General features: G+C 41.8%; 1 protein-coding gene across 3 annotated transcripts in view; it reads right to left on the bottom strand.

The window, feature by feature from the left end:
* Positions 1 to 22,165, bottom strand: part of LOC126270956 (follistatin-related protein 5-like) — a 556,933-nt gene that overhangs the window by 82,906 nt on the left and 451,862 nt on the right. For all 3 annotated transcript variants that reach the window (XM_049974113.1, XM_049974114.1, XM_049974112.1), the window contains 2 exons: positions 18,488 to 18,585; positions 9,264 to 9,462 (listed from right to left, as the gene is read on the bottom strand). In XM_049974113.1, the coding sequence (XP_049830070.1) occupies positions 9,264 to 9,462; positions 18,488 to 18,585 (297 nt within the window). The remainder of the gene's footprint in view (positions 1 to 9,263; positions 9,463 to 18,487; positions 18,586 to 22,165) is intronic.

Raw genomic sequence — 22,165 nt, 5'->3', positions numbered from 1 at the left:
CACCACGATAAAATAAGAGATATCAATACTCGCACAGAAAAATTTAAGTGCTCTTTTTTCCAGCGTGCCGTTCGAGAGTGGGACGGTAGAGAGACAGCTTGAAGGAGGTAGCATCAACCCTCTGCCAGGCACTTTATTGTGAATTGCAGAGTAATCACGTAGATGTAGATGTAGATGTAGATGAATGCACGGCACTGACCCGCCAATGCCTACCCCGTATAGAGGACAGTAGTGTGCACTAACTGTATTTAGCCTCGGTCCAGAAGTGCCACAGGCTAGGGGTATTGTCCAACGATCTCCTCAAGTAGAATATGTATGAGTGGTAGAACACTTGTGTATCGTCGTGAATATATTTCAGCAGTTGTGCTTATAGGCATGCGTGCCTTATGTTGCTCTTCAGTAGCGCCCCTATTTTACACTTACGGCAGCAGCACATAGCCATTTGTTGCCAACATCGTATGCTCTCGACTAAGTGTAGCTACAACTCCTGTAGACATAGTGTGCTGCGATACAGATAACAGGTGCGTCCAAGTGTGAAATTGAAATAGCGTTGTTTCTGGAAACGTACCTCAAATTTAAAGTATCTGGGACAATATGATTCTTTCGAGGGAAAATTTCACACAGATTCTCCGTGAAATTCTGGCGGTAGATGAATTAAATACAATGTCACGGCCGGCCGAAGTGATATGATATGAACAATTTGACCAAGGCCGCATAGACGCAGATCATGCTAACTCGCCATACAGCTAATACCTTTTAGCACGGTATTTCCATCTTTTCGGGAGCCTGAAAGACAGTGCGCGGTTGGGGGGTGGGGTACGTGGGAAGAAATTGTCCAACGATGAGGCTGTTGACTCAGTGGTTCGGGAGTGAAGCCATGTCCAAGAAGCGGATTTCTATAGTCGAGAAACTGAACCATTAGTAGAACGTACCGGTTATTGTTTACAGAGACTTGGTAATTATGCTGAAAAATATTGTCACGTATCTGTGTCACATTGAAGGGAGCTGCAGCATTCAGTCAAACTTATTCGGGCGCTCATGATTATGTATAGCGTATACCCTTCGTAACAGGCGGAACCTCGTCTAAAACGTAAATAAATATTAGATTGTACCAAGAAATGATCGTTTGGATTTATAAAAGGAATGTTTGCACATCATGCCAACATACACAGTGGCATGTATTGGCTACTGGACAGTTTAGAAATATCCTTCCACAAGTGATGGCCATGGCGCCTTGAGCAGGCTGTTTCCAATGGTACTGTAAACGTCCCAAACTACGTGAGAGGCTACCAACTACGTGACAGTAAATATTTTTGACATACAGCTCCCTCTAGCTGCAATGGTGGTCCAGCTAAAGTTCTGGAAAAAATTCTGGAAGTTGTGGCACCTGTCTGGAAGAGCTGGAACAGATTCCAGGTGGTATATGCCTTAAATATAAGTTTCTGTACCTTTACAGAAGTGTATGTTGTTCCTGTGATAACGTGATTGATATAGTCACCTATGACTTCACTATAATCATTGCACTGAGAAACCTGGTAAATTTGTATATTCATCTGAATAATATCAGCTAGAAACTGCGAACTTTAGCAATTTGAATTGCTTTCTCATCTGGGTTCTGTGACCGTTTATATGAAAAATTGTTTATTCGATCCACGACATCATTGCTGCTGAATCAGTTATTACAAATAATGACGAATCTGGACGACTGGACGGAACCGACAATGAAGCGTCTACTGCCGTTACCACTCTCGCTGATGAATAGGCTCCTGTCCCCACCTCCCTTAATAACCACCCATGACCTGATTCTGCGCGAGAGGATTACCTGTATGTTGTGAAATACTGTGATATATTATATCCTGGGCTCTGACTTCCCGCTCCCAACAAGATACCGGAAGCACCAGTATCAGTCATGGCCAAAGTAAGAAAATTCTGGACTGGCCCGATCCTCCTGACGTCGCTCGACGGAGAGAGCCACCTCAAGAGATCATAACAGGTATCTTTCTTACCGACCTGAAGCAGTGGATTTCCCTGTTCAATTCCCTATCTTTTATATGTATGTGTTTTCTTGTAACCATTCATTTACTTTTATGATTCCTATCCTAAAGTTTATTTTTTTGAAATCTTGTGGGTTGAAATCGACTATTTTTAGCAAGCTGAATGTGTAGATAAATGTAGATTCCAGTAAAGGCGCTGCAACAATGTGATACACCCCCTTAAATTTGGACAACCTGGTCTAGGGGACTAACAGCGATCTGGTGATGCAACTGGTATCACAGTAATCTTTTATTAATGACCGGTTTCGACACCATGTAGAAGTCCTCATCAGAATATGAGCGCTGGAAGAACAATAGCAGAGTAACACAATGTTTCATGAGTGTGGTGTCGGAGTAGAGTAAAATGATGTAGCGATGTAACATTTACCCATCTAAATACTGCTGGCCACTCCTCGGATGTGAACGCAGCAACACAATCGTAAACTGCGGACTGATGGCTGCAGAGTGACTGGTTAAACAGTATGCAAATTTCAGGCCGAAAACGGATTATGTCAGCCCTGTCCAATGGTAAACGCTACACAAAATGCGAGATACTAATGTTATATGGAATTTCCAAACAAGTTATCGTAAACTAGGTGCGAATATATAAATATGTAAATAGTCACGGATCATGAGACAAGTAATCTTTTTTATGTCAAAATTTGTGAGCTGGCAGATTGAAAGAAGATGAAATGCAACATAATGGCATTGGAACGAGTTGCAAGGACGTCATTGTTAATAGTTTCCAGCCGATAAGCAAAAGAACGAAACAAAAGTTTTTTTCATTTTGTTTCTAAGTGCTGGCTTAACGTGATACACAAACGGAAAATAATTTCATTAAATGATAAAAACAGTAAAATATGTAGATATCACTGTATAGCAGCTAAGCAATGTCGTCTAGTGAGCACTCTAAGTGACATCGTTGTCAGGGTAAAACAGAGACCATGGTGGGAGCTAAGAAATCACAGAAATATACAGAGGGACGTCGGCTGTAGTCATGGTAAAGGCACAGGTCAATATCTTCAATGACTTTTGGTGGACGACCCATGGGACAGGCTGCTTGGAAACTGAAGATAACATCCAAATGATGTCGAAGTCGGTCACTTACAAAATTTTATTGCGAAATAGGTTGTTGTTTTAACCCAATGTGGTACATTCACTATGGATGAGTTTTGTGTGCATTAGGTTCGTGGAAAAGTTCTTAGCGTTTCTATTATGCATATTGGTATCCGGTTGTTATGGGTTTATTAATCGATTGTCTTTTTTTATTTGTAGTTTATTTTTGTTACTGAGTTTACATAATTTCATTTTGTCATTTAAAGTTAGTGAGTGGAGCTGTGGGCGTTACAAAACCGATACTAAGTGGGGAAATCGGACCATTTGCGACATATTATTTTGTTTGAGTTCAGCAGAGAGGTGACACAAAGGAAACAGCCAGAAACGTTTTCGCCGTGAGTGGGGATAACCCAATTTGACACAGTATGTCAAGAAAATGGTTTTGTTAAGGAGGATCGTTTTGACATTGATGACTTTTCACTTTTAGGAAGATCTTCCAGATTTGAGGAAGATTGTTTGAATGCATTAATCGACAATAATCCACGTCAGTGTACTCGAGAATTGTTAATTGTGAGTAACTGCGATTATTCCACCATAGGGTGAGATTTACGCTACTGGCCATTAAAATTGCTACACCACGAATATGACGTGCTACAGACGCGAAATTTAACCGACAGGAACAAGATCCTGTGATAAGCAAATGATTAGCTTTTCGGACCACTCACACAAGGCTGGCGCCGGTGGCGACACCTACAACGTGTTGAATTGAGGAAAGTTTCCAACCGATTTCTCATAAACAAACAGCAATTGACCGGCGTTGCCTGGTGAAACGTTGTTGTGATGCTTCGTGTAAGGAGGAGAAATGCGAACCATCACTTTCCGACGTTGACGGATTGTAGCCTATCGCGTTTGCAGTTTATCGTATCGCGACATTTCTGCTCGCGTTGGTCGAGATCCAATGATTGCTAGCAGACTATGGAATCGGTGGTTCAGGAGGGTAATACGGAACGTCGTGCTGGCTCCCAACGGCCTCGTATCACTAGCAGTAGAGATGAGAGTCATCTTATCCGCATGGCTGTTACGGATCGTGCAGCCACGCCTCGATCACTGAGTCAACAGATGGGGATGTTTGTAAGACAACAGCCATCTGGACGTACGGTTCGAGGACGTTTGCAGCAGCATGGACTATCAGCTCGAAGACCGTGACTGCGGTTAGCCTTGACGCTGCATCACTGACAGGAGCGCCTGCAATGGTGTACTCAACGACGAACCTGGGTGCACGAATGGCAAAACGTCATTTTTTCGGATGAATCCAGGTTCTGTTTACAGCATCATGATGGTCGCATCCGTGTTTGGCGACATCGCGGAGAACGCACATTGGAAGCGTGTATTCATCATCGCCATACTGGCGTATCACCTAGCGTGATGGTATGAAGTGGCATTGGTTACACGTCTCGGTCATTTCTTGTTCGCTTTGACGGCACTTTGAACAGTGGACGTTACATCCGTGGCTCTACCATTAATTCGATCCCTCTGAAGCCCTACCTTTCAGCAGGATAATGCAAGGCCGCATGTTGCTGGTCCTGTACGGGCCTTTCTGGATACAAAAAATGTTCGACAACTGCCCTGGACAGCATATTCTCCAGATCTCTCACCAATTGAAAACGTCTGGTCAATGGTGGCCGAGCAACTGGCTCTTCACAATACGCCAGTCACTACTCTTGATGAACTGTGGTATCGTGTTGAAGCTGCATGGAAAGCTGTACCTTTACACGCCATCTAAGCTCTGTTTGACTCAATACCCGGGCGTATCAAGGCTGTTATTACGGCCGGAGGTGGTTGTTCTGGGTACTGATTTCTTAGGATCGATGCACCCAAATTGCGTGAATATTTAATCACATGTCAGTTCTAGTAAAATATATTTGTCCAATGAATACCCGTTTATCATCTGCATTTCTTCTTGTTGTAGCAATTTTAATAGACAGTAGTGTAAATACAATGGGGAAAGTTCAAAAATCGATAGTATATGGGTACCTCATGCTCTAAGATAGTATTAGAATTACCAACGGATGGCCATGTGTGCTCTCTGCTTGCTCGTCAAAAATTGGCTCGTGAACAACACCGACAATTGATACGTTGTACTGTTAATGGTGAGGAGCAATGGTATCCTTATGTTAATATAAGGAAAAGAAAGGAATGGTTGAGTGCAAGGAAAGCAGCAGACCTCCGTACAGAGACCTCCAGCATCCACAAAAGACAATGTTATGCACCTGATGTAACCGAGACTGTGCGATGTGCTACGAATTGTTTCCTCGAGGTGTAACCATCACCGTTGATATTTACTGTCACCAACGCAGACTTGTTGCAGACGCAATCCAAGAACAACGAACAGGAATACTGTGAGGAATGATGCTGCTCCATATAAGGCCTACCCGCGTTCTGAGAGACTGACAAAATACACTTACGGGAGTTGGGATGAGAAGTTCTTCCATACCCACTTTACCCACCTAATTCACTTAATCTTGCGGCCTGAGGATTCACCTTTTCCCACTCTCTATCGAACAACGTTGAAAGAACTTCCACTCCGGGTGAAAATCACTTTGATCATCTGTCGACAAGTTCTTCGCCTCAAAACCACGTGCTTTCTATTGCCGCGGAACCTAACAATTACTCCAGGGTTGGCAGGCTGTTGTAATAGTGAAGGAGTATATTATTGATGACTAAACGCTCTGTTACGTGTTGTGGTTACTAAATTTGCGGGAAGACTGTACAAACTCAGGCACCACTCTAATAAAATCGAGAGTGTCACACATTTGGGAAACTTGCGCTTCAATCATTATGACACGAAAAAGAAATTTTCCATCCACTCCTATAAGCGACAGATTTTTGAAAAGGTGGAGTTCGGAAGAAGAGATATGTAGCTATTTTGAGTAAAATCCTCAGCCTTCCATGTAAACTATTAAGAGAGTTACTTTTAAATTTCCTCAAAACCTGGAACTTACTGGCAGATTAAAACTGTCTGCTGTACCGAGACTCGAACTCGAGACCTTTGCCATTCGCGGGCATGTGCTGCACCGAGTGGGCTGCCGCAGCGGCGATCCGGAGGCTGTGGCTAAACCGTCTCTGCAGTACCCTCTCTTCGAGGAGTTTGTAAAGACATCGCTTTCCACAAAAGTCGATAGTAATTTTTTTCTTTCGTGCATTACCTTGTCATAGTACATATGTATCATTTATTTCAACTATTCTTTATTTGTTAATACGTGACATTGTTTCTTCGTTAATTTTGCTACTGTTTTATATTTTATATAGTACGAATATGAATGCTCTAATTTAAATGCTTTGTAAATCATTGGTTAGGCTAGAAGTATTGTGTCAGAGAGAGAGCGAACGACTATCGATAGAGAGCGTGCTAGTTTGTGTAGTATCGTGACCGGTTCGCGGGTGATAAATGTTGCAAAGTTCGGCGTGAAAAATGGTGATACAAGGAGGAACAACCAATTACAGTGCGTCCGCTGTGTTAATAGGAGATCGTCCATTATTAAGTCAACAGTAAAACCTGAAAAGTATAGTGAGTGTTTGCGGTGACGATTTTACATACTGTGTAAACTTGTGACAATTAGCCGTGAACCAGACACCATTGTCAGGTGGAGACACGACACAAACTGTTAGAACTGCGTGAAAGTGGAACAAACCAAAATGTTAGGTAAAAGAACAGTGCTGTGATTTGATCAAGAAACATTTATTATATCGTCCAAACTGTCTTAAAGCCGAAGAGTAAATTGAACTGATGTTTAATGGACTGTTATAGTGATAAACACATGTGACTGTTTTCCTGTGGTACACCAGTGAAAGAAGTATTGACTTTAAACGGATATATATCGTAAATACGAAAGACATTGCATAATTCCGACCTACCCGCACTGCGTGATTAATAAACTTTTAATAATGAAACGTCCCTCGCGTAACGACAACACACGCACTGGAACTATTATTATCGCGCCAGTGCTGCCATGTGATTGACGTGGTCCACCGCCGTAACTGGAATATTAATGAAACAGGAGGATCCATCATTATCTTCACGGCAAGAACCAGGATTAACTTCACACATCGTCCGCGCGGACCACAGCTGACGTCATCTCACAGCCTGCAGCAACAGTTAAGACATTAAAAGAAAATTATTACGCTCTCTGTCATTTCAAAATCAAAGACAATTGCAGTTAAATTAACTGTTTTAAAAATACTGTCACAATATCTCAATTTTGCTTAGTTCCAATAAATATTCTTTCCATTATTTCGTCTTGTTGTGAGTGTTGAAAACCCGCCAAATTAAAGTTCAATTAACAAATTTCTTTCAAAATTTTTCTCAGACATTTTGCTGCTCATTATAAATTTATTTTAATGTTTGTTTGTAACTTTTTTTGGAGAGAGTACATATTTAATCTTTTGTGTACTAAAAGTTAGCCACCACAAAATTACGTATACAGGGTGTTACAAAAAGGTACGGCCAAACTTTCGAGAAACATTCCTCACACACAAAGAAAGAAAATATGTTATGTGGGCATGTGTCCGGAAACGCTTACTTTCCACGTTAGAGCTCATTCTATTACTTCTCTTCAAATCACATTAATCATGGGGTGGAAACACACAGTAACAAAACGTACTACCGTGACTTCAAACACTTTGTTACACGAAATGTTCAAAATGTCCTCCGTTAGCGAGGATACATGCATCCACCCTCCGTCGCATGGAATCCCTGATGCGCTGATGAAGCCCTGGAGAATGGCGTATTGTATCACAGCCGTCCACAATACGAGCACGAAGAGTCTCTACATTTGGTACCGGGGTTGCGTAGGAAAGAGCTTCCAAATGCCCTCATAAATGAAAGTCAAGAGGGTTGAGGTCAGGAGAGCGTGGAGGCCATGGAATTGGTCCGCCTCTACCAATCCATTGGTCACCGAATCTGTTGTTGAGAAGCGTACGAACACTTCGACTGAAATGTGCAGGAGCTCCATCGTGCATGAACCACATGTTGTATCGTACTTGTAAAGGCACATGTTCTAGCAGCACAGGTAGAGTATCCCGTATGAAATCATGATAACGAGCTCCATTGAGCGTATGTAGAAGAACACGGGGCCCAATCAAGACATCACCAACAATGCCTACCCAAACGTTCACAGAAAATCTGTCGCATGTCAACACAAGCGCAGAAGTCAACATTACCTTCCTTCAATTGGGCCAACTGGCGGTGAATCGAGGAAGTACAGTACATATTGACGAAACTAAAATGAGCTCTAACAAGGAAATTAAACGTTTCCGGACACATGTCCACAGAACATCTTTTCTTTATTTGTGTGTGAGGAATGTTTGGCGGAAGTTTGGCAGTACGTTTTTGTAACACCGCGTATTACCAGCTGATGCTATCCGCTATTACTGCTTGAAAACTGCACCTATTTTCTCATTGGGTGTCAGCTTCAAAACAAAATTACGTATGGCGGGGGCATCTAGCAGATGTAGGCCCCTACAATAATTTGTTTTTACTTTTGCAGGTTTACTAAAATTATATTGACTTTAATTGTTCGTTTGACCCCGGTAAGTCCGCAGCTCGTGGTCGTGCGGTAGCGTTGTCGCTTCCCACGCCCGGGTTCCCGGGTTCCATTCCCGGCAGGGTCAGGGAATTTCTCTGCCTCGTGATGACTGGGTGTTGTGTGATGTCCTTAGGTGAGGTAGGTTTAAGTAGTTCTAAGTTCTAGGGGACTGATGACCAATGATGTTAAGTCCCATAATGCTCAGAGCCATTTGAACCATGTTTTTGACCCCCGTTAAAGTGATTTATCACATCTATATAATAATTGTACTGAATTTCTTTTTGTCCATGACTAACAGGGGTAATCAGATTCCTTGTATAGATAATGTTTTGGTATTTAAAAGTTTTTTCTTTTTTTTAAAGTAGGGAACCAGCTTCTTTACAAGTTCTAGTCCTGTACGTTCCGTAGGAGAGCTTGTGTGAAGTTTGGAAGGTAGAAAATAAGGTACAGGCGTAAGTAAAGCTGTTAGGACGGGCCATGAATCGTGCATGAGTAGCTTAGCCGGTAGAGCAACTCCCCACGAAAGGCGAAGGTCCCGAGTTCGAGCCTGTCACGAAGTACGGGAGTCGTACGGAGCGAGGCTACTCACTGGGCGTGGGCTCGTCCTGGACGACGAGCGAGGAGATGTCCCTGGTGAGGCCGCCGACGCTGCGCGCCTGGCACATGTAGGCGCCGGTGTCCGCGTAGGCGATGTGGCGCGTGCGCAGCTCGGTGCCGTTGCCCACCAGGTCGTACTTGCGCGGCCACTGGCGCGCGCGCAGCGGCTCGTCGTTCTTCAGCCACTCCACCTGCGGGCGTCCCCACTCACAGCCAGCCGTCTGCCGAGCGAGCGCTGCACGACGCTAAGAGGATTTATGTCTGCCAGAGCAGTTAAACGGGAACGAAAGAGTCCAGAAGGAGAAATGCTCAGGAGGATGGGTGAATAGTGTAATGGCTCGCTACTGGAGCACGGTTCGAGGCAAAAACACATATTCTTGTCTTACCGTCCAAATGAATACTGTGCTTTCCTTAAAAAAAATGTGATAGCTCAACTTTCATTTTTATAACCAAGACGAAGAGGAGTTCCGAAGCTTAGGGAGGAAATGCCCGTCAGAAACAGAGTGCAGAATACCGAGAGGAATAAAGATGTCTGGAAAACATATGATGCGCATAGGGTTGAGGTATTTCGTAAATACGAGGGTGGATCGAAAAGTAATGCACCTGTGCAGTAAATGATTTAATACTCAACATACACTCTAAGACCGAATTCTGTATTATCGCTGTAAATATTCTCGCTTTGAACAAAGGCCGGTCAGAGTGGCAGAGGGGTTCTAGGCGCTTCAGTCTGGAACCTCGCAACCGCTACGGTCGCAAGTTCGAATCCTGTGTCGGGCATGGATGTGAGTGATGTTCTTACGTTAGTTAGGTTTATGTAGGTCTAAGTTCTAGGCGACTGATGACCTGAGCTGTATAGTGCTCAGAGCCATTTGAACCATTTTTTAAAGAAAACCTTCTTCACACAGCAAAACAAAATCACTTAATTTGTTTTCTTATAATGAACACTCAAATCTGTCTACAACTGCAAACAGGAACACTCATTGCTTTCTTCAAGCATAATCCGTCGTTTAGTGTTCGGAAAAAAATAAAGCAATAGAGTCATAGACTTTCCTGATTCGTTAGGTTTTAAGTCGATAAAATTTTATTTTCTGTTCGTAACAAGAGGGCATTACATAAAGTCGCTTTACAGTAAAGGCAATATTTATCATAAAAGTATATAACTGAATAAATGTAGAATTCTGTAAATCAATCAAGATGACGAAATCAAACATGACATCAACAGTGAGTCATGATAAAACACGTATGTATTCAATGAATCATGATTAGAGTAAATTAATTAGGTACGGATATAGACACCAATGGGGTTTGTGAACAGTTACCTACAAAGGCGAATGACGTATTTTTCTTTGCCCTTATGGAGGAATTACCATACAGTCTGGGTATTATATTGCTCCAGATACTATAAATGAAATGCGTAACATCTGATTTTTTGTGTTACAAATTTATTTTGTGTAAATTATTTCGTTACCTTACACTGAGGTAACAAAAGTCATTGCTTAGCGATATGCATATATAAAAATGCCGCTGGTATCGCGTACACAAGCTATAAAAGCGCAGTCCATTGGCAGAGCTGTCATTTTACGCCGGCCGGAGTGGCCGAACGGTTCTAGGCTCTTCAGTCTGATGACCTCCGCTTCAGTCTGATGACCTCCGCAGTCAAGTACCATAGTGCTCAGAGCCATTTGAACCATTTGTAGAAGTCAAGTAAATCTACAGACAAACAAATGATTATAATTTCAGCAGAATTGGGTGATTTATTCAAGAGAAAAAGCTTCACAAATTGAGAAAGTAAGTAACGCGTTGGCCCACCTCTGGCCATTTGCAAGCAATTAGTCGGGTAGGCATTGATTGATAGAATTGTTCGATGTCTTCCCGAGAGATATCGCACCGAATTTTGTCGAAATAGCGCATTTGATCGTCAAAACTCCGAGATGGTTGGAAGGCCCTGTCCATAGGGCTCCAAATGTTATCTCTTGAAAAGAGATCCGGCGACTTTACTGGCCAAGGTAACGTTTGGCAAGAACGAAGACTAGGAATAGAAACTGTTGCCTTGTGCGGGAGGTCATGATCTTCTTGAAATGTAGGGCCAGGATCGCTTCCCATGAGAGGGCGACAAAACGGGGCGTAGAAAAGCGTCGACGTACTGCTGTGGTGTAATGGTGTCGTCAGCAGAAGAGGAAGTGCTGTGATAAGAAATGGCGCCCCAAATCGTCGATCCTCGCTATCGGCCGTATGGCAGGTGATAGTCAGGTCAGTATTCAGTCGATGTCCGAGGCGTGTCCAAACATTTATTCGGCCTGGAATCACATTGACTGGCGTAGAATTGACTTCAGTGACGCATCATGTGCCTCTGGAAGGTTAAAGAAAATGAGTGTCCGGCAGGTGCACAGATCAATCTTGTATGGGATGTACATATTACGCTTCACATCGTCGATATTCAAAAAATGATAGAAATAAAGCAGTTAACTTTCACTATGAAGACCGAATGAAAAATGGCGCACCACAGTGAACACAAAGGTTTGTACCAACAAGATCGAAGTCCAACTCCTTGGAAGTTCCAAACCGTACAGGACGGTCAGCTAGGAATCCACTCTTAAAAAACCCATATAGAATCACTTTGGTGTAACAGGATGATCAGAGCTGTTGGAACTGTGGCATGCAATCGAATGTGAAACAGGTCTGTCGTGGAGTTTGTGGTGAAACTAACTGCCCTTTAGGGCGTAGCTGCAGATAGTGTAATAATACGTTTTATTGGCACGGAATAACCAAATATCCAGAGGCTGAATTTGTCGAGTGGTTCCAGGTGGTATGAACTGCGATGTTAAACACATTTCAGGAGGGACAGTTTGCTCTAAAGTAGTATGATTTTTATACGCAGAATGAAGGTAAAGCACGTTATTTTGACTAGTTATTGACCATAAGCAGTGCTCACACCACAGTTGTAGTTGTCTTAGGCCCATGTTCGCCCTCCTGCTTATATGATGTAAATATTTCTTACTGCCTTTGCAAGATCACGAACACGAGAAAGAATCGTTCCAACTTCTCGCAGCACAATAAATAACTTTCCAGCCAATTTATTTTCCAGATTAACAGACGGCATAATTGTATACGAATGCTGTAAAGCATTAATGTTAGCTGATCTTGATACAACTCTCCTGGTATCTCTAATTTCCGGGGTTACTTTCATATGCTTTTCCTCTTCAAAATCAGACTGGTCGGAGAGGAGAAAACATTCTTTACGGAGCGATGGGATAAGTTTGTTGATTGTTGTTGTTGTGGTCTTCAGTCCTGAGACTGGTTTGATACAGCATTCCATGCTACTCTATCCTGTGCAAGCTTCTTCATCTCCCAGTTCCCACTGCAACCTATATCCTTTGGAATCTGCTTAGTGTACTCATCTCTTGGTCTCCCTCCACGATTTTTACCTTCCACGGTGCCCTCCAATACTAAATTGGTGATCCCTTGATGCCTTAGAACAAGTCCTACCAACCGATCCCTTCTTCTAGTCAAGTTGTGCCACAAACTACTCTTCTCCCCAATCCTATTCAATACCTCCTCATTAGTTATCTGATCTACCCATCTAATCTTCAGCATTTCGAAAGCTTCTATTCTCATCTTGTCCAAACTATTTATCGTCCATGTTTCACTTCCTTACATGGCTACACTCCATACAAATACTTTCTGAAATGGCTTCTTGACACTTAAATCCATACTCGATGTTAACAAATTTCTCTTCTTCAGAAACGCTTTCCTTGCCATTGCCAGTCTACATTTTATATCCTCTCTACCTCGACCATCATCAGTTATTTTTCTCCCCAAATAGCAAACCTCCTTTACTACTTTAAGTGTCTCATTTCCTAATCTATTTTCCTCAGCATGGCTCGATTTAATTCGACTACATTCCATTACTCTCGTTTTGCTTTTGGTGATGTTCATCTCATATCCTCCTTTCAAGACAATGACCATTCCGTTCAACTGCTCTTCCAAGTCCTTTGCTGTCTCTGACAGAATTACAATGTCGTCGGCTAACCTCAAAGTTTTTATTTCTTCTCCATGGATTTTAATACCTACTCCGAATTTTTCTTTTGTTTCCTTTACTGCTTGCTCAATGTACAGATTGAATATCATCGGGGATAGGCAACAACCCTGTCTCACTCCCTTCCCAACCACTGCTTCCCTTTCATGTCCCTTTACTCCTATAACTGCCATCTGGTTTCTGTAGAATTTGTAAATTGCCTTTCGCTCCCTGTTTTTTACCTCTGCCACCTTCAGAATTTGAAGGAGAGTATTCCAGTCAACATTGTCAAACGCTTTCTCTAAAACTACAAATGCTAGAAATGTAGGTTCTCCTTTCCTTAATCTAGCTTCTAAGATAAGCCGTAGGGTCAGTATTGCCTCACGTGTTCCAATATTTCTACGGAATCCAAACTGATCATCCCCGAGGTCGGCTTCTACTAGTTTTTCCATTCGTCTGTAAGGAATTCGCGTTAGTATTTTGCAGCTGAGGCTTATTAAACTAATTGTTCGGTAATTTTCACATTTGTCAACGCCTGCTTTCTTTGGGATTGGAATTATTATATTCTTCTTGAAGTCTGAGGGTATTTCGACTGTCTCATACATCTTGTTCACCAGATGGTAGAGTTTCGTCAGGACTGACTCTCCTAAGGCCGTCAGTAGTTCTAATGGTATGTTGTCTACTCCCGGGGCCTTGTTTCGACTCAGATCTTTCAGTGCTCTGTCAAACTCTTCACGCAGTATCATACCTCCCATTTCATCTTCATCTACATCCACTTCCATTTCCATAATATTGTCCTCAAGTACATCTCCCTTGTTTAGACCCTCTATATACTCCTTCCATCTTTCTGCTCTCCCTTCTTTGCTTAGAACTGGGTTTCCATCTGAGCTCTTGATATTCATACAAGTGGTTCTCTTTTCTCCAAAGGTCTCTTCAATTTTCCTGTAGGCAGTATCTATCTCACCCCTCGTGAGATAAGACTCTACATCCTTACATGTCCATCTGAGCTCTTGATATTCATACAAGTGGTTCTCTATTCTCCAAAGGTCTCTTTAGTTTTCCTGTAGGCTGTATCTATCTCACCCCTCGTGAGATAAGCCTCTACATCCTTACATTTGTCGTCTAGCCATCCCTGATTAGCCATTTTGCACTTCCTGTCAATCTCATTTTTGAGACGTTTGTATTGCTTTTTGCCTGCTTCATTTACTGAGTTTTTTATATTTTCTCGTTTCATCAATTAAATTCGATATATCTCTTGTTACCCAAGGAGTTCTACTAGCCCTTGTCATTTTACCTACTTGATCCTCTGCTGCCTTCACTACTTCATCCCTCAAAGCTACCCATTCTTCTTCTACTGTATTTATTTCCTCCATTCCTGTCAATTGTTCCGTTATGCTCTCCCTGAAACTCTGTATAACCTCTGATTTAGTCAGTTTATCCAGGTCCCATGTCCTTAACCTCCCACCTTTTTGCAGTTTCTTCAGTTTTAATCTACAGTTCATAACCAATAGATTGGTCTTATAATTTAAAACCTGGTTCCTAAATCTCTGTCTTACCATTATGTAATCTATCTGAAACCTATTAGTATTTCCAGGGTTCTTCCATGTATACAACCTTCTTTCATGATTCTTGAAGCAAGTGTTAGCTATGATTAAGTTGTGCTCTCTGCAAAATTCTACCAAGTGGCTTCCTCTTTCATTTCTTACCCCCAATCCATATTCACCTACTACGTTTCCTTCTCTCCCTTTTCCCACTTCCGAATTCCAGTCACCCATCACTATTAAATTTTCGTCTCCCTTCACTATCTGAATAATTTCTTTGATTTCATCATACATTTCTTCAATTTCTTCGTCATCTGCAGAGCTAGTTTGCATATAAACTTGTACTACTGTAGTAGGCGTGGGCTTCGTGTCTATCTTGGCCACAATAATGCGTTCACTATGCTGTTTGTAGTAGCTTACTCGCATTCCTATTTTCCTGTTCATTATTAAACCTACTCCTGCATTACCCCTATTTGATTTTGTATTTATGATCCCGTATTCGTCAGACCAAACGTCTTGTTCCTCATGCCACCGAACTTAACTAATTCCCATTGTATGTAACTTTAACCTATCCATTTCCCTTTTTAAATTTTCTAACCTACCTGCCCTATTAAGGGATATGACATTCCACGCTCCGATCCGTAGAAAGCCAGTTTTCTTTCTCCTGATAACGACGTCTTCTTGAGTAGTGCCCGCCCGGAGATGCGAATGGGGGACTATTTTACCTCCGGAATATTTTACCCAAGAGGACGCCATCATCATTAACCATACAGTAAAGCTGCATGCCCTCGGGAAAAAATACGGCTGTAGTTTCCCCTTGGTTTCAACCGTTCGCAGTACCAGCACAGCAAGGCCGTTTTGGTTAGTGTTACAAGGCCAGATCAGTCAATCATTCAGACTGTTGCCGCTGCAAGTACTGAAAAGGCTGTTGCCCCTCTCCAGGAACCACATGTTTGTCTGGCCCCTCAACAGCTACCCCTCCGTTGTGGTTGCACCTACGGTACGGCTATCCGTATCGCTGAGGCACGCAAGCCTGCCCACCAACGTCAAGGTCCATGGTTCACGGGGGGAGGAGTTTGTTGATACAATCTACAAATTTTCGGGGCGGTTCTGCAGTTTGTTCTGCATTGTCAAGCTGACGCTTTGTTTGAAATTTCTTTATCTTTCAGTTCTGTAGCACTGTTACAAAGTTACGTAACCATCCACTGCTTCTCTTAAAATCACCGTAATCCATGCAGCGCACAAGCTGATGTTCATAACGCAGTTGTTCGCTCTCTTGCAAGTCTTGTACATTGTACAGAGCATCCTTGAGACTCGCAAAGACCCGTTATTATCAGTAGTTCTTATGCACTAAGCGGTCATATGGCTGCGGCCTTATTCTAAATCTGTTCATAATTGGTTTTTTACTGTGTTGCGGATAATATTCCATGTATGTAATTATGTTTGGTATCCGTTCCCCGGAGACCGATTTTCCGTTACTGTTTTTCACTGGAGACGGGATTTGTGATTCCCTGCCCGGCAAGAATGATGAACTACATGGCACGACAGCTGTTCCAAAATCAGTTTCACTTGTAAAGCATGTATCGTCATCACTGTACCCTCATGGAAATTGTCCGCACCGTCAAGTGTATACGACACCACACATTCCGCTGACTCATCTGGCAGGAACGCTAATATTTCATCTGCCACTTCATTTTCACTCTGCGAATTTACTTGGGTTCTTTTTGACGAAATGTCAACTTCTGCAACTGTTGTGGTATGCATAATGCAATGCTCTTCTTTGTATCAACATTACTAGCGCTGTAGCACTGTTGTCAATTACTCGTTGAACTACGCTCCGTAGCTGCATACTGCTCTCATAATTGGATAACTCCAGTCCCACCCCCGTTTGCTAAAGGCAGCCAGTACTGTTGTGGCGTGGTAGACAATACGTGGAGCGTCGAATGCGGCGAATATCATCGACCATTTGCGACCTCGCACTCAAGGGCGTACTTGTTAGAAACAGTAACAACCCGGCTGCTTTGATTATGAAGAAGTAATGCTTGTTTTGCCACGTACTAATGACGAATTTTTATCCAGAATTGTAGCTTATGATGCAGTTCTTGTATTTAACCGTAGGAAGGTAGGGAAGATGATGGTATTAGAGAGAATGGGCTGGAAGGTAGGAAATTTCATTCAAGACTTCTTGGGAAAAATAGATTTACGTCGCCCTTCGGCAGCTGGAAAGGCAGTTGAAGACCTGGTAAAGAAAAGAAGGCAGGAAACAAGATTCCAGATGAGAAGCCTTGAAGGAACAGTGGGTGCTGAGTAGATTTCTGGGACCTTTTGAATAGGCGAAATAAGAAAAAAAAACGTTACGTTTAACTTTGTACTTCATATCCTGAAAACTATATTGTTTATATACCTTTTTCTTAGAATCTATGAAGGCTAGAATTACGAAATTTTGTACACTTATTTCTATGAACACAATAAATATTGTCTCATGCGTAAAATTTGAAATTCTGTGTGGAAGGTGAGTGAGATATCGAGCAAAATGCTTGTAATTTTGTATGAATTTTATATTATACTTACAGAATTGCAATTAAAAATTGTGAAAATTTTCCCGTTCGACGTAGTCAGAAAGCTTCATGAGAGGAACTTACTACACGTAAGGAAATCAAACAAATAAATTTTGTAGAAATATTTGAACAGTTTCTGAAAAAAAGTGCATATGTTACTTTTGAAAATAAAATTTTTAAATTCTCTAAAGACGTTTAACATATAATCCAAGATAAAACTGGAAAGGAGTTACTTTCATGCAAAGTATGGGACAAAATTTCATACTGTTTCTTCAGAATTGTGGATTTGGATCTTTTAAATAGTGTGTATTTTTAATGGAAGTCCCCTATTAAGAGAGTTACAATATCTCATTTTTCTCCTGTTTATAGTCTTATACCCTTTTGCCTGAAAAGAGACCCAACCATGAAGTTAGAGTTTTTCCCCTTGTGAAGTGGCAGATAGAACATCCTATTTAGTACATACAAATATGTGAGAAAAGTCTGTGCGCAATGCCAGTTGCATTGTTTCGAAATATTAGACAATACACATGCAGACGAGTCTGCCACGAGATCGCTGAAACACTGTAATCGCATTCAAGACGACAGCTGTCCAAATGACCGAGCGGCCGTTCTCATTTAGGTTTTCCGTGACTTTTATAAATCGCCTTTCAGTATGACAAGTCTGATCTCGAGCGTAAGCTGCATCTCTAATCACTTAGATGTCAACTGCTCGTTAATCACCAATGCTCCTTTCTTTTTCTTCATCAATGGCAGACATACGAGCCTTTCAGAAGAACAGCAACTGAGGTAAAGGAATTCCTTCACTGACTAGAAAGAGAAAGTACGTCTTAGGAAAGATATAATTTTTCTCTACCGAGGTTTCCACGTCAATAGGCATGAATTTTTGAAGAAAATTGGCAAGTCGTAGAGTGTGTGAAATGTACGGGATATTGAGATATGTGCTCTTGGACTTTATTCATGTTCCGTATATTGAAGTGTGTTCTGTGTCTTGCAAGAAGCATTTCGCAAATTTAGCAACTACTACAAGGCCTTTAAGCCACTGCGTAATTCGTAGTAACGCACGCTTCTGCGCAGTTACAGCATGTGCTGGAGTTGCTCTTACCTTAGGGAAAGGCTCCCCCACGACGTGGCAGAACATGGACGCCTGCTCACCAGGACGTCTGTACTGTATCTTGGGCATCACCTTCACTTCCGGTATTGCTGAAAACGAAATAGAAGGTCTAAAGGCGATAGAATACCACTTTCTTATCTAATGGACAAGTGCCATTAATGGAAGACAGTTATGTAGTACATTGCGGGGGCAGAAACTTGCAGTAACACTCTAAACAATCTTATGTACTTCATGAGCGACAAATATTGTCATCCAGTTGAAACAATGTCGAAGTGAGGTCTTGGAACTAAGCAAGCTCGCTGTACGTTATTAGGAAATAACAAAACTTCCTTTGAAGTACTTACAGAATAGAATATGAGGCTGTAAGTCACTGCTGAGAACAACGCAAATAGTCGATGAAACACGATTTTCGGCTACCATCGTTCTTCACATACGTCCACATATATACGATGTTGCTAATTATTATCTCTGACTTGGTATAAGATCGTATAGTGCACTGAATTATCAACACCCCTTGTGATCTTAGGTTTTACATCCAATTACCACTACTACTACTACTACTACTACTACTACTACTATTATTATTATTATTATTATTATTCTACTGCCTAACCGATATAAGAACTATCTACGACCCCTTCACCCACCAGTCCTTACTGCTTCATTACCCAATGCAAGAGTGACCTCTTGTAAGAACGGCATATATGTCTGAATATTCGATGTCCCGCTGACTTCAGCAGATAAGCTGTCCTAATTGCTGCAGTTCCTGCATATGCCTGACGGCGATCTAAATCATCCACCAAAACTTTACCTATTTAGAGGCATACCATACCAAGTATGGTCTTTTTCCGCGAAGGAAACAGTTAAAATCACTGTAGATATTTACTGCCACTCGTCGGAATGTGTATGGAGTACGAAACCAAAGTCTTGACAAGTGGTGGCCAGAAGAGTTATATTACTTGTAGGGTCAACCCAATACAATGATCAATTTAAAAAAAAAATGTGTAGGAGTTCAAACGGCCAAAATTTACATTACTAAGCCTGTCAACACTATAGAAGGTGTTTCAGAACCCCACGGCTGTTCGGGGATACTTTATGAGTATTTTGGTATCAGGGATCCATGGTCACCGGCGACTCGTTACAGAGCTTTTGCATTTCGTTTGGTTTCTTGCCACAGCGAGCTTTATGTCTGTATAGTACTGTAAATAGTGCTCAGAAGTTATAATGTCGACTGTGTGATTATGAATGCGTTTATGGTTATAGATCAGGCTGATATGCACCTCGTTGTGGGTTCACAGAATTCTGGGGGGGGGGGGGGGGGCGGTGGGAGGAGAGCTCTGTCTTGTGTGGTCCATGTTTTGGCTGTTGCATCTTGCAGGCTTCTTCGCTGTTAAGATGGTATTTTCACAGAAACAAGGGTGATTTCAGTAACAAACTGAATAAATCCCAATTACATTACTACTCTGTAACGAGCCGCTGGAGAACATGGGTCCCTTGTGGCAAAAATATATAGATATCCTCGAACAACCTCTGAAAGTTTGTCAGTGGTGTTCTGGTTCGCTCTGTACGAACACGTCGTTCAGAACACCAACATTATTTTCCGAAAGACTAAATTTAAGCCGACATTTACTTCACATACTAGAGGTTAGAACAGTGTCCAACACTATCAGGAAGAATTTATTTGTCTTTAGACAAAACATTTTTTTTGCTAATGACAGCCGGTTTCGGTAGCAAGAAACACCATCTGGCTATCCTATTTTGAAAAAAAAGTCGGAGTACATAGTTCTTCAATAAATATTTACAAAATATTTTTCTCTGTGACAGCTAATTCATGGTATAAACTGCAGCCTTAAAATATTGGCAGCTTCTAAACCATGGAGCGCAGTTGCCAAGCTCGCTTACCCAAGACGTCATGCCATTCACTAAAAGTACTACCGAATGCAGTGATTTCTACAGGCGCAAGTTGCGGTCTCAAATGATATAACTGCCCGCTAAGCACAGAGATTTTTTTTTTATTTCGCAAAAAATAGAATGCAAAAGATATCTTAAAATGAAAGTTGCATGAAACTATGGAATGTAAGAATATAACTAACAAGACATAAAAAATGAAACAGTCAGTCAGAACTGCAGTGAATCATTAAAGACAGAATAGTGTTTATAAATTGCTATTTTTTTATCCACCGCTTGTGTGCGATGCTTTCCGCTACAAGACATCGCTCAGACCATTTTAAGACATAAAAAGAGCCTGTGTACATAAGAGGCCCTCTTACCATCACTGGCTACAATTTGCTTCTATTTAAAGCATAGCATTGACATGTACTTTTAGTATATGACACACTTGCTTGGGTAAGTGAAGGTGACTACTGCGAACCATTTGTAAGAGACTACCTGTATTTTAAGGTTTCACTTGATACCATACTTCAGCTACCATACAGAAGAATATTTAGTAAATGTTTTTTTGTAGCGATGTTCTTTTGATAGCTACTACATTGTAGTCAGAAGTGTTTTTAAAATACCTATGTCGTTCGGCCTCTGTAATCACCCAACAACAGCAAAGATCACCTCACGATTTGGCCCTCTGAGCATAGTCAGATACAATAATAAATTAAAATATATAGGTGTCACTTTAAACAGAACGCTAAAAACCATAGCTAAGAAGGTGCAAAGACGAGTGAACCTGTGAACCTGCTGAGGAATTGATAGGAAGAACATGCGGAGCAAACGTATCGCTTCACTGCGTAGCACCCCCTGCGTCGCTACCCTCTGCAGCAGAATATAGCGCACCAGTTTCACTCTCCAGCTCTCATGCGAAGAAAGCTGATGTTCATTTGAAAGCGGCTATGATAACTATCAGTGAGTTAGTAAAATCCACACCTGCATGTTGGTTACCAGTACTATCAAAGATCCGTCCAACTCTTCTTCATCGAAAGGCGTCTCTTTATAACTTCTGTAGCAAATTCCTAAAAATAGTTCACTCCCTCCTCACAAAGATCTACTTTTGCTGGCTAGCAAACGCCATAAATTTCTGAAGACCAGCTTATGAAGAAGGTGTCCAAATGATCTCCACTGAGTGCAACAGAGATGCTGAATGGAAACGTGAGTGGCAAGCCACAAACCCCGCCAACGTCGACCTTACTGACAACACAAATATTAAATTTCCAGCCTTTTATCATCCTGGAGACGTTTGCATACAGCTTAATAGAATATGAGTGCTCTAAAAGGCGTTTCACCGGAGATATAAAGAGCCTGCATGAAACATCAGACGAGGTGTTCAACTGGATTGAATGTTCCGACATTAGTGTGTAATATAGTCTGATGAATGTTTATATATGGATGGCGTTCAATAAGTAATGCAACACTTTTTTTCTCGGCCAATTTCGCTTGAAAAAATGCGAAAATTGTTGTGGGACATTGTGGAATGTTCCTGCTTGGGACCCTACAGTTGCATGAAGTTCCTGTAACTGGTAGCGCTATACGTTGCCTTCAAAATGGCGTCTGTAACTGTAGTGCGTTCCAAGCGAAGAGCTGTCATTGAGCTTCTTTTGGCGAAAAACGAAAGCATCGCTGATAGTCATATTCGCTTGCAGAATGTCTACGGAGACCCAACAGTGAACAAAAGTACGGCGAGTTGTTGATCGGGACGTCTATCAAGAACACAACAAGGTCGCC

The sequence above is a fragment of the Schistocerca gregaria genome, chromosome 1 (assembly GCF_023897955.1).
Source record: "Schistocerca gregaria isolate iqSchGreg1 chromosome 1, iqSchGreg1.2, whole genome shotgun sequence".
In the NCBI taxonomy this organism is placed as follows: Eukaryota; Metazoa; Arthropoda; class Insecta; order Orthoptera; family Acrididae; genus Schistocerca; species Schistocerca gregaria.
This window is presented reverse-complemented; position numbering and strand designations above follow the sequence as displayed.